Genomic DNA, 13,637 nt, shown 5'->3' on the forward strand with positions numbered 1-13,637 from the left:
ACAAGAAAAAAGTGCACTAAGCCAAGCATAGCCAGGAAATAAGAATTGGTCTCAGCAGACAGAAAATAGCCCTTGGGCCATTACAAGACTGATAGTCCAATTCAGAACTCTCTGCTTTTAAAATAGGTTTCTAGACAGTTTAATAATATAAGGTTTAGTGCTATTGAATGCAAAAAAAAATTTATATCAAAAATGTCCTAAAGTCAAGAGTTGAAAAAACAGGAAAGCCTTGAGTGGAGTTCACCCCTGCTCAGACCTGGAGCTCCATTGTGTCCTGGGGAGAGCCAGTGTTTGCTCATGGAATGAAATCTGGTATGGAACTCACACCCTCAGGTATGCCAAATCCCAAAATTGACATGGGAACCAAACACAAGGAAAAGTAGCAAGAAATCTGAACCTTGAGAAGCATGGGGAGCACAGGAGACCAAATGGGCGGTTATGCTTTGCTTTGCCAACCTTGTTCATCCTGTGATTCTGCTGCAGTGGGAAGGTCACTAAAAACTTTGCTTTTTTTCATTTTTTAAAGCTCAAAAGTGCTTTGACTTCAGTGCTCTGAGTGTATGGAGCCTTCCAGAACTGCTGATCTGGCAGAGAGTGACCGTTCCATTGTCTAAAGGACAAGGAAGAACATTTCTCATCCCAGAGAAATCTGAATTTTATTTCAAAGAGCAGCTGAGCCTTGTGTCAACAGACCTGAATGACTTGTGCCAAAGAATCACAAGAGAGTTGGCATCACAGCTCCCCCCATCATCAGTGATTTCATAAAGATATGATACAGGAAATTAGACAGCTCTTGTTCCAATGCTTTAAAAAACATTGCTCACAGATTTGTCAGCCTGGTTTGATCCTGGGTAGAACAACTGACAATTTACTACTTCACTTTCTAAACATGGCTCAGAAGAAAACACCCTTTTTAGGCAGTTAAAGACTACTGGATTGCAAACCTGGTTAAGTGAAATAAATTTAATCAAAAAATAATCTTTAAGTAACATATTGTGATAGCACAGTTATCTTGTTTTGGGGAGAGTGTTCAGCAGTGGGTTGATAGAAACCAGTCCATCCATTCCTCCCTTCCAGTGGTTCTTTGGGAGCCATTCCCTGCTGAGCAGAGAGAATGGGATTTTCCTGGGACTGGAAAGTAGCAGAAGATAAGTCTGATAAATTCCCACAGTGTAGTGCAGGGTGTGTCCATGGGGAATCCTGCCTCCTGTGCTCCAAACATTGCCAAGGATCTCACATCAAGATAGCCCAGGATAAAATCAACCACCATCCCACAGCCATGCTGTGGAGACCCCAGAGGAAAGAAATAATTCCAGTTATAGAGCATGGAATGAGCTTATTCTGTTAACAAACTTTGATCACAACATACAGGCTCCTCCAGTGTCAGAACCTGCAATGTTGCAGGAGTGTGGCATTCACATTCTCTGAAAAATCCCTTCACCCAGGATTTTCCTCCTGGGAAGCTGAGAAGCCTCAGAGAAAAGGAAAACAATTCTGATCTCATTGGCTTCTCCTGTGTTGTGCTCATGTGGAATGTGTTTGGAGATTGTTCACCCACAGGTGATTGTTCCATTGCATTCTGCTGGGAGCTGTTTTCACTCTTTGGCCAGTCAGGGCCAAGCTGTGTCAGACTCTGGAGAGAGTCAGGAGTTTTCATTATTATCTTTTTAGCCTTTTGTCAGTATCCTTTCTGCATTCTTTAGTACAGTTTAATATAGTATTCTTTAATATATTATTATAAAGTAATAAATGAGCCTTCTGAGCACATGGAGTCAGATTCATCATTCCTGCCTTCATTGGGACATTCCCAGCAAACACAATAAAGGAACTGTCCCAGTGCTGGGATCTCCCTCAGCAGCAAACCCAGCACATTTGGAACCACAGCCTCCTCCTTGGAACAGTTTATGGAGTGCAACAGAGCCAAGTTTGTTTTATGGCTCTAAAAAATCCAAGTGGAGGGCTTGGCTTTTTCCTCACACCACAAAACTGGGGTGGGAAAGCTCTGCTGAGGTCACTGTTGGACTGCAGCTCTCAGCCTGGCATGGGCAGCATTCATCAGCTTCAGCCAGGCAAGAAATTCTCTGTCCTAAACCAGAACTGACCCAATATGAAAAATTGACCCAACTTTGGAAGTTATTCACTACTTCATGAGAGACCAATCCTCACTCACATTTGGTCTTGGTCAAACTGTTTTAGTAACACAATGAAAAACTGAAATAAGGCAAAGGAGCAGTTTTAGCTGAGCTGCTCCATCCTTTCTTCTTCTCTGTAAAATACTTCAAACATTGAAGTGACTGTAGTTAAAAGTAGCATGTGCATCTCTGATGCAAAACACTGTCTAGCACTATTCTTCTAAGCTTACCCCCCTCCTCCCCCACCAATAAATTCTTTTTTTTTTCTTTCTTTTGCTGGGAATTTTAGGAGGAGATGCTTTGTTGCCAGCACCTCAGAGTATCTCCATTCTTTCAACCAACATGAAACACTTCTTAAGTTGGAGTCCTGTGATCGTCCAGGGGGCAACTGTGAGATACTCAGTTGAGTTTCAAGGGTAACTACTCATTTTATTTTATTCTTTTTGCTCTTTGAACATTGTTTATCTCAGCTTCAGGTTCTAAATTTTTGGGTGTCTTGATCATGTTCACGAGCCTAAGAGAAGTTTAGCACTGATAATGAGAATGGAACAAAAGGAATTTTCCCTAATAGATACCAGAATAATCCAAGGTGTGCATCAATTCCATATAATAAATCTGCCTCTATCCAAGAATACAAAAGTTAAGAAGATTTGCAACATGCTATTTAGAAGAGGAAAGATAAAATGCTGATCTTTATTTCTTGTAAACATTTTAAACATTTGACACCACAGGAGGTTTCTGGTACATCTTGAGTTCTGACTTTTATTACAATGTGGCTTTGGGATTGGGGATTGTGGAAACTCAGGGCACTGGGAATATTTCTTTGTCTGTTCCTGGGGTGCCCTGACGCCCAGGGGAGCACTGACTTTGACTTTTATTCATGGAGAAAGTTTCTTAGACTTCAAGATAGACTTGAATTCACAAAAGTGCAAAATAGATTACAGAGAGCAGTGTAGGTGTATCACTTGGTGAGAAATTGAGGGTTTGGGATTTTTAGTGTGTTGTGGATGGAAGCAGGATGGAGGGCACAGGGTGTCATCCTGGGTTTCTTCTTCATGCTTCTTCTTCCTTCTTCTTTATGGGTTTGGGTGGCATTTTGTGATTGGGCAGAAAAGTCCCCATTGGGGCTCTTTGGGATCAGTTATTGGGTTAAAAGGGAAAATAATCCAGGTGTCAGTTCTTAATTGGATAGTTTAGTCTTAAAAGCCCTTGGAACAAGAGATTGTTGGCCATTTTGTGCCTTCTAATGAAAAGCTGCCCAACTCAGAGTAGTGAGACTGATAAGAAATAATAAACACTTGAGTGTGAACATGAATTACTGTCTCAATTAGTGCCTTCAATCCAGACCCAGAGAAACCCACGACTGGTACCCCCACAGGGGATGATCAAGTCAAAGGAGTGGGCAGGGCTTGATGCATCAACACCTCGTGGGCTGTCCCCACCTCCCACAACACTGCGCTGCATTTGGCTCACCAACCAGCTCGGGGTGATTTTCTCCAGAGAAGATGCAAAACACACCCACACTGCTTCCAAACACCTGTGGTGCTCCATCCCCAGTGCATCCCAGTACAGGTTATACCTGGAAAGAACCCAGCAGCAGCAGCCTTGGCTGCAGAGATAGAGCTGGTGTCAGACTGCTGCCTGTCTGCTTCCTCTCCTCCTCAGGGAATACGAGCGGGAATACGCCAACGGGAGCTGGATCCCCATCTCGGAGTGCTCCCTCACCACAGCCACCATCTGCAACCTCACCGAGGACATCTCAGCCTCTGTGGCCTACAAGCTGCGTGTCAGGGCAGAGCTGGGGGCCACCAGGTCACAGTGGGGCACCACCAAAGGCTTCTTCAACCGCGCCATGAGTGCGTGCTGCCTGCTGCGCATCTGCGGGGCTGCGCGCTCGGAGCTGGGGCTGGGGGAGCTCAGAGCTGGGCTTGGGGGGAGCTCAGTGCTGGGGGGAGCTCAGAGCTGGGCTTGGGGTGAGCTCAGAGCTGGGGCTGGGGTGTGCTCAGAGCTGGGCTTGGGGTGTGCTCAGAGCTGGGCTTGCGGTGTGCTCAGAGCTGGGGCTGGGGTGAGCTCAGAGCTGGGGCTGGGGTGAGCTCAGAGCTGGGTGAAGCTCAGAGCTGGGGTTGGGATGAGCTCAGAGCTGGGGCTGGGGTGTGCTCAGAGCTGGGGCTGGGTGAGCTCAGAGCTGGGTGAAGCTCAGAGCTGGGGTTGGGATGAGCTCAGAGCTGGGGCTGGGGTGAGCTCAGAGCTGGGGCTGGGGTGAGCTCAGAGCTGGGTGTTGGGGTGTTCTCAGAGCTGGGTGTTGGGGTGTTCTCAGAGCTGGGTGTTGGGTGTGCTCAGAGCTGGGGCTGGGGTGAGCTCAGAGCTGGGGTTGGGATGAGCTCAGAGCTGGGGCTGGGCTGTGCTCAGAGCTGGGGCTTGGGGTGTGCTCAGAGCTGGGGTGAGCTCAGAGCTGGGGCTGGGGTGAGCTCAAAGCTGGGCTTGGGGTGTGCTCAGAGCTGGGGTTTGGGGTGTGCTCTGGTGCCTGTTTGTGCCCTTAAATGACATCTCCTGGGCTGTGTGCTCAGAGCTGGGCTTGGGGTGAGCTCAGAGCTGGGCTTGGGTTATGCTCAGAGCTGGGGTTTGGGGTGGGCTCAAGTACCTGTTTGTGCCCTTAAATGACATCTCCTTGGCTGCATTCTCAGAGCTGGGGTTGGGGTTCGCTCAGAGCTGGTTGTGCTCAGAGCTGGGGTTGGGGTGTGCTCAGTGCCAGGTGTGCTCAGAGCTGGGTTTGGGGTGTGCTCAGGTGCCTGTTTGTGCCCTTAAATGACATCTCCTGGGCTGTGTGCTCAGAGCTGGGGTTGGGGTGTGCTCAGAGCTGGGGTTGGGGTGTGCTCAGTGCTGGGGCTGGGGTGTGCTCAGTGCCAGGTGAGCTCAGAGCTGGGTGTTGGGGTTCGCTCAGAGCTGGGTGTGCTCAGAGCTGGGGCTGGGGTGAGCTCAGGGCTGGGTGTGCTCAGTGCCAGGTGAGCTCAGAGCTGGGGCTGGGGTGTGCTCAGAGCTGGTTGTGCTCAGTGCTGGGGTCGGGGTGTGCTCAGGTGCCTGTTTGTGCCCAGTGCACGGCAGGCAGAGCACAGACATGCACTGAGCGCATCCTGCTGCTCTCACCCTGGGCTGGGGGTTTCCTTTCTCAGACAGTGTTCTTGGGCATGATTTCATCCCAAGGCAGAGCCATCATCATCTGGGATTGAATTCCAAGGTTTTCAAAGATGAGCAAGATGGTTGCAGGGATTTCCTTTCACAGGCTGCTCATTCCTACCCTTAAATTTAAAGGTTTCTGTTCAACCAGGCTTGCTGTTGTTTAATCCAAGCCACGTAGTCACCTCTAAGAGGTCCAGAACCTGATCCCAAGGGAGCTTTTACTCTAGGAAACAGCCCTGTCATGCTCCATGTGCCTTGTGCTGTCCTGAAAACCCCTCTCCATGGTTCCCTCTTCCCATGGTGCCAGATCTGTGAGGTGACCTCAGAAGAGGAGAGAAAACTGGAAACCCACAGCATTAATTTCCTCCTAGCAAGGCAGGATGTTTTCTCCACATCCTTCCAAACCCTGCAAAGCCTGAGGTCCAGCTCAGCCCAAGGATTAAAATGAGCACACTGTTTCCAGGATTTCTCTGGAATCATTTCCTCTGTTATCTACCATGTAGTCAACAAAAGCTGGGGTGGGAAAGCTCTGCTGAGGTCACTGTTGGACTGCAGCTCTCAGCCTGGCATGGGCAGCATCCATCAGCTTCAGCCAGGCAAGAAATTCTCTGTCCTAAACCAGAACTGACCCAATATGAAAAATTGATCCAACTTTGGAAGTTATTCACTAATTCATGAGGGAGCAGTCCTCACTCACACTTGGTCAAAGCAGCACCATCAGAAGCGCCACCTAAGCTGGTGACTGTGTCTCTTTGTGTGGAAGCATAGTCTAGAGAGTGCTTTGGATAAAAAACCCTTCCCTTTTCCAGCAGCTGTGGAGGCACAGATGGAGGCACAGACCACACTGTCAGCCAGAGAGAGGGGAAGGACACCCCTGAGACTGACAGGAGCAAAAGCAGCAGCTTCTCATGGTTCAGTGAAGTGTTTGGCAGCTTGGTCCTGTGTCTTAGGGCCCCCAGAGCCACCTTCAGACTGAGCTGTGACAGTTCAGAGGCTACAGCTTGCACTGGGATTCAGTGGGAATGTGACAGATGTTTAAAGAGAAAGAAAAGTCCCTGCAAGTTCTTGTCCTTATGCATTTTTCCTGCTCTGCTGTCACACCTCTTAGGAAGCCTGGCACTGAGTCTGAGAGCAGCAAAGGGGCTCAAACCCAGACCACAGGTTCTGTCAGGGGCTCACAGGAAAACAGGGCAGCAGCACAGCCCCAGGGACAAAGCCACAGGGGCAGCAGCACACCCAGTCATGGAAAACACTTTAAAAAATCTCCTTAAAGCAAACAATTTAGTCAGCCTTCCTTCTTCATTTCTCAACATTGAATGAGTTAGTTGGTGTCCAGTGTGCCAGCACAGTGCTAGATTAAAATGCTCCTGTTGGTTTGGCAGCTGCATCTTGCAATGTCCTTGTGTTAATACATTACACAATATTTGCTTTTAACCACCAAATGAAAACAGGTTTGGGTTTTTTTAAATTTTGAGATGTGGTGCTAAGGAGATTTTCACTTTTTTTTTCATTTTTCTTGGCTTCTCATTTAGAAGTACAAAGGAGATTTCCAGGCCTCCCAGCTGTGGCACACTCATCATGTACACGCTTGGATTTTATGTTTTCATATTGCTCAGTATTAGTGGCAATTCACTGGATGTAAGAGCAAATTCTATTAAGAGCATCTCTTCTCTATTGTCACCATGCATCACTCTCCTTCCTTTCTTGAAAGCAAAGAAGCTGAAACGTGTTTCAGCTACAGCAGAGTGGTAAAAAATGGCAGAGATAAGTGTGAATAATGGCACAGATAAATAGTGCAAACATGATCCCTGTACTGCCTTGGACTCCCCAGTTCATAAATGTACAGTGCAGTTTCATCTCTGCTCGACTGGCCCTCATCATTTCACTCGCATCCCTCACAGCAGAATCCCAGACAAAACCAAGCTTTGAATATCAAAGTGAGCAGGAAGCAAATCGCCTCAAGATTTACTTGCATACATTTCCAAAACCTGAAGTCACAGCAGATCATCAGCCCAAGTCTGTCTGAAACCATGCAGATACTAAAAGAAAATCAGGATTCGTGTGAATTACCCTGAGGCCCATCATGTTTTTCCCTTCACCTTGGAATAACTGCCAAAACTCCCATGAAAAGCCGTGGTGTTCCAGCTCCTGTTCAGTGTGGCAGAGCTGATCCTGCCCGGGAGCGCCAGAGCTGCCCCGATCTGCTGTGCCAGCCTCAGGCCAGGCAGCTCCTCCACTGCTGGAGGAGAAAACTCAAAGCCTTTCAAGTTCTGTGCAGCCCAGCTGCTGCCAAATTCCCATTTGCAATGCCAGCTGTGGAATTCTCCCCCTCCTGCTGGAAGTCTGCTCCTGCACCTGGATGCACAGGGAGGGAGAGCAGGGAGGTTCCTGCCCCGCTGAAGCTGATCCCGATGCTGTCCCAGGGGTGATGGCAGCTCTGTCCCTGCAGTCTGGGCAGAGGGGGGATCTCAGGGGTGTCTGTGGGTGCTGCTAATGCTGCTCTCTGTGTTGGCAGCTTCCCTGACCCCCCCAGTGCTGAGAGCCCTGGCGGACGGGCACCATTTGCTGGTGGAGCTGGCGGACATGGGACCCTCCTTCCAGTTCTGGGTGCTCTACTGGAGGAAGGGCCAGGAGAGCAGGGTGAGTGGTACCCTCAGGGGGTAGGAGGGAACTGAGAGGGCCCTGAGGGATGCCCACAGAGCCTGTTGGGCAGCCCCAGCTCCTGCTGTGGGGCTGCAGGACCTGCCTGGAGCGCGGGGGTGCCGCCTCACCTGCACGCACCAGGGGGATGCTCATAGAGAAGTTTGTCTGTTCTTTCCACATCTTCTTCTCTGGGGAAAGGAAACCCCTCACATACCTCAACTATTGTGGTATTTTCTGTGACCCCTGTCAAAGGGAGGAAATGATGAATCTGACTCCATCTTCTTAGAAGGTTAATTTATTATTTTATGAACTATATTATATTAAAGAATGCTGTACTAAAACTATTCTAAAGAACAGAGAAAGGATACAGACAGAAGGCTAAAAGATAATAATGAAAAACTCATTACTCCTTCCAGAGTCCTGACACAGCTGGATGGTGGTTGGTCATTAAGTAAAACAAATTCACCTGCTGGATAAACAATCTCCAACACCTTCCAAAGCAGCAAAACACAGGAGAAGCGAATCAGATAATTATTTGTTTCCTTTTTCTCTGAGGCTTCTCAGCTTTCCAGGAGAGAAATCCTGGCCAAGGGATTTTTCCAGAAAATGTGGCGGTGACAAACTATAGCTAGAAACCAGAAGTCAGGAACCAAAGGTGTTTGTGATGACTTTTCCCTCTGACCTTCATCTGGTTTACTCAGACTGTGGTTAGGGGGCCACACTGAGGTGCTGACAAACTTTCCTCAGTTTTCTGAGCCAGAGACTGCAGTATTAGTAGTCCTTGATGGATTTTTGTCCCATTAATTTATCTGTTTTGGCTTTCAATCTGTGTAAACTTCAGATGGATTTTTGTCCCATTAATTTATCTGTTTTGGCTTTCAATCTGTGTAAATTCAAACCTGCACAGCTTCCTGCAATGAGGAGTTCTGCACCCTGACTCTTGTGCAGTCTCAACCTTGATTTGGGGATGAGAGAGAACAGTTATTCCCCATTCACTCTCCCTACCACTCCATTAGTTTCATATTCTGTATCTTTTTCCAGGCCAAGGACTCCCAGACTCCTGGGCTGTTCCCTGTGGAAGCCCTCACAGCTATTTTTGTCTTTACCAGGGTGGGCAGGGAGAAACCTGCAGAGTCCAAGGTGCAGGAGCACTCTGTGTTAGCACCATGAAACAAAACCAGTCTCCCCACTCCCCTGTCCCTCCAGCAATTGTTACTGTGACCCCACAGAGCTGACAATCCCATGGAAGCTGAACCCCAGGTTCCTGTTTCTGATGGAGGATGCTGTGAAAATGTAGGAGGAAAATTCTCATGAGCATAATTCCACATTTCTCGGGGTTGAATTGCATTTGTTGCTTTATTACCAGATCCTCCTGCTGTTCTGCACAGTTGTCTGTCATCTTTGCTATTGTGAAGTGGGTTTTTAGCACCACTAACAGGTATCAGTTTTCATTATTCTCCCTGATCACCTCTGCTAATACTGAGTTCCCCACCATGACTTCCTGCCACTCTCAATTAGCAATTTACTCATACAAAAGTCTTCAGCCTATAAAGAGGCATCAGGAGCAGGAGTGCCCGCTGTGAGATCCAGCTAAATGAGATCAACCTTGTCCAGGGGCTTTCTGACACCTTAAAAACAATCAATAGGTTTGTATCTGGTTGTGTTTCATGAATAAAATTTATTAATTTAATTTAATTATTTATTAAATCTTCTTCAGTATGTGATCTTAATGACCTCAACATTAATTCCAAATTTCAGAATACTTTCTACCAACTGGACTGTTGCAAACATTAGTTTTACTGACAAGTCCTGTGCTGGTACTCTTATTGTTTATTTTAATTATTTTTACATTTGACATGTCTCATTTGATGTTTTTGCAAGGGATCACCCCAGGTAGTCATAGACCTGATTTTGTCCTTGAAATCTTTTCAAACTAATGGCCCTCCACATCATGGAGAAGCTATTTTGATGGTGGGAAGGACTTGCCCTGCCAGGAGAGCCCTCCTGGCTCGTTGGAGGTTTCCATATGTGTGGAGCTGGAGGCTGATCAGGCCTTCTGTGAGAACAGGTTTGCATCTGCAGCACAGCAAGAGGAGCAGTTGGGGAGCTGTTGGCCATCCTCTCATGGCTGGGGACACTGCAAACAGCAAATTCCCTTTGCCAGCAATGACTGCAGACCTATTTATGGCAGTAAGGAAATGTTCTGCTGGTCACAGGCTGTTTCAGTTTGCTGGGGTGTGTCACACACCAAGCTCACTGGGTGGTCCATCCCCTCTCTGAGCTCCCTGGCACAGCTCTCACACCCTGATGCCAGCGTGGTGATGCTTTTGGCATCCATCACCATGAAAAACCAGCCCCATCACACCCAGAAAAAGCTCAGATCAGTCGAGACCTCGGACATCCCCCTCCTAGCAGGGTGCCAGGGTTGTGGCCCAGCATCATCAGCAATCTCCAGGTTACAGCTCCTTCCTTCTCCCCTCCTGCCCCTCCTGAGGTGTGTGGGCTCCTCCTGCACCCCGCTGTGCTTTGCTGGCTGCCCTCATCCCCCTCTTGTCCTGCTGACACAGGCTCACACATCCCCTGCTGCTCCCTCCTTTCCTCGCTGGACCAGCATGGTGGCAATGCCAGCTCATTTTTGCATTTTCCCTTTTCTACATCTCAATATCCTTTACACAGATTTTTGGAGCTCTGTAAACTATTATTGCACTCCTAGCTGGTTTTCCCAGTGCTTTTCCCTGCCCTGATACACAGAAAGACAAAACATGTTCCAAAGCCTCCATCCTTCCTCGGTTCTCCCTGGGAACCAGGGCCAAAAACCAGCTCTTGGAGACACATTTTCATGGAGAAACTTCAGTTCCACCTGCGGGGGGAGGATTTAGAAAGGGGCCTGACCTTGGGAGGGGGAGTTGCATCACCACTTGTGCTCCTAACTGGTGCTTTTTTCAGTGATGCTAATTCACTAAAATAACAAATCTGTATCAGCCTGTGGGAGGTGGGCTTTGTGGGCACTGGAGGACTCTGATAAAGATCGACCTCTGTGCTCCCTCCTGTGCTCAGGTTGTCTCAGGAGAGTGTGCTGTTTCATTCCCAGGTCCTTTGGGGCACAGGGGCAGGGCTGCTCTCTGAGTGAGCCCCCTGCCCCGTGCCCTGACGTTTGCCCTGGGGCTGTGGCAGGTGCGGCAGAAGGTGCTGAGGGAGGCGAGCTCCGTGGTTCACCTGGACACCATGGAGGCAGGGGCTGAGTACTGTGTCAAGGCTCAGGCCCACGTCCAGGCCATCAACAGGAGCAGCAGCTTCAGCCCCACGCAGTGTGTGAGAGCTCAGGGTGAGCTAGAAAAAATAAATAGTAATAATTAAAATATTTAAAATAATTAAAATATTTAAATTAAAAAATATTTTTACAATTAAAAATTATAAATAAATAATATTATGCTGCTATTATGATACTAGTATAATAATAGTATTATTCTTATAGTTACGATAATATTATATTATATTATATTATATTATATTATATTATATTATATTATATTATATTATATTATATTATATTATATTATATTATATTATATTATGTATTATCATAATAATTATACCATTTTGCTATATTATAATATTATAATATTTATATAGAGATATATTAATTATATTATATTACATTACATTACATTATATTATATTATATTACATTACATTATATTACATTATATTACATTACATTATATATTATCGTAATAATTATACTATTTTATTATATTATAATAATATTATAATAGTTTTATAGAGATATTCTATTCTATTCTTTACTATAATATATTATTCTAATAATAAATTCTTGTGAATAATGATATAGTAATGTTATAATACTATTATCATAAGAATATTTTAAAAGAATAAAATAAATATGAATCGAAATTTTAAATTATATTATAATATAATTTTAGAAATAAATAATAATAATAAAAATAGAATAAATTTTTTTAAAACACCTCTCAGTTACCCCACCTCTAAGTCAAAAAGAAGCTAAATCCAACAAATGCTCCTCCTTTTGTTTCCACCCCAATCTCCTGCCTGGTTTGCAAACATGCTGTGTTTGTTCCTTGGGAGAGGCACAAGAGGGAGGGTCAGGAGTGCAGCCCTGCCCTGGCACTGGGGTTGGCTGGGGAGGGATGTCCCCAGGGTGGGTGACAGAGCAGCCACACAGGGCTCAGCTGCCTGCAGGGTCTCTGAGAAGTTTTGCTGCTCTCTCATTTGCAGGTGGCACATCCATGTGGCTGCTTACTGCCCTCATCTCCTCTGCTGCCTTTGCTGTGGCAGCTTTGACCCTGCCTTTCCTTACCTGGAAAATAAGCAAAATCTTCCAATATTCCTGCTGCCCCTCTGCTGTCCTGCCAGACACACTGGTAATTTTTTATTTTTACCATGCTTTATTGGTTTTTAGCATGCTGGGTATCCACAGGAGCGTGGGGCAGTGAGAAAAAGCAGATTGCCAGGAAGCTTTGCCCTTTCCAGCGTGAGGAGCTGAGCTGCAGGGATGCAGCAGCCCTGAACTGGATGCAGCAGCCCTGAGCTTCCTTTGGCCCCGAGCCCTGGGCAGGGAAGATGCTCCTGGTGCTTCTGGGGAAAGGGCTTGGGAGGCAGGGACTGACCCTGCCTGAGCAGCTGCTCCTGAACCAAGCAGCTGTGCCACTGTCAGCACTGCTCCACGTCCCCTGCTGCCCCTCTGAGCTTCTCAGCAGCTTGCCAAGGAGAAATCAATCAACAGCTCCGAGGGAAAATGTCAAAATGTCCAGTTCAAGTGAGAATGCAGCTCAGCAGCTTCTGTGGCTGTGGGCAGCCGTGGCAGGAAGGATGAGAGGAGCACTTTGTGGGGAAAAGGACAAGCAGCCTAGCTCAGCAGCCTGAGGGTGTTTGAGGGAGTGCATTTGTTTTCCAGAAGGAATCAGAGCCCCCCACCCAGCTGATCCTGCGGGGCAGTGAAGAAGCTGAGCAATGTGACCTGATGGTGGTTGTGATGCCCTCAGAAGAAGTTCTCCAGCTGTGGATTCAAAAAGCACTTTAGAGCGGCCCAGGAAACCAACAGCCCCTTTGTAGCATCTTCATCCATGCTCATCAAAAGCAAGTAAAGGTGGGAGCAGCCAGTTCCTGTCCTTGTCCTTCCTGCCTTAGCCAGGAGCAGACATGGGGTGACCCACACCCCCTTTTTCAGCCACACTGCTGCTCCCAGGGCACAGCTGAGCAGAGCAACACCTGGAGAGCCCAAACCCTTAGCTCCAAATCATTTCAGCCTCGGTGTTTTACCTCAGTAAGAGCTTCTGATGTGGCACAGCCAGCTGGAATGACCAGGGGGAAAATGCAGACCCCGAAGAGAGGTGACATTATTCAAATAGGGCATGAGGGGATGTGGCATCCTAATCTGTGCATGTGACTGTCCCAGAGCTGGTGGCACCAAACCTTGAAGACAGCGCCATGAGGGATGCCTGGCTTTCAGCAGTGCTTTGGAAGGAGTGATGTGGGAAGAATTCTGAAGTGTTTGGAGGGAGCTCTGCAAGACCAGCAGAGCATCACTGACAGTGGGCAGCTCCAGCATCACCCAGTCAGGGGGTCAAAAATGCAAAAGCTGTGTATTGTGGCTTTCACATTCTCTGAAAAAAATCCCTTCACCCAGGGTTTTTCTCCTGGGAA

The 13,637-nt window shown here is 47.2% G+C and overlaps 1 protein-coding gene across 1 annotated transcript; it reads left to right on the plus strand.

Annotated features, from left to right (window-relative positions):
- Positions 1–314: 314 nt before the first annotated feature.
- On the plus strand, positions 315–13,014 carry IL20RB (interleukin 20 receptor subunit beta; the record flags this gene model as incomplete). The annotated part of the gene is made up of 7 exons (XM_084216594.1): positions 315–333; positions 2,422–2,548; positions 3,798–3,988; positions 7,825–7,949; positions 11,127–11,277; positions 12,210–12,355; positions 12,889–13,014. 7 exons carry the CDS (start codon positions 315–317, stop codon positions 13,012–13,014), a joined length of 885 nt encoding a protein of 294 aa, XP_084072720.1.
- Positions 13,015–13,637: the final 623 nt, after the last annotated feature.

This window comes from Fringilla coelebs, assembly GCF_963513975.1.
Source record: "Fringilla coelebs genome assembly, chromosome: 16".
NCBI classification, from domain to species: Eukaryota; Metazoa; Chordata; class Aves; order Passeriformes; family Fringillidae; genus Fringilla; species Fringilla coelebs.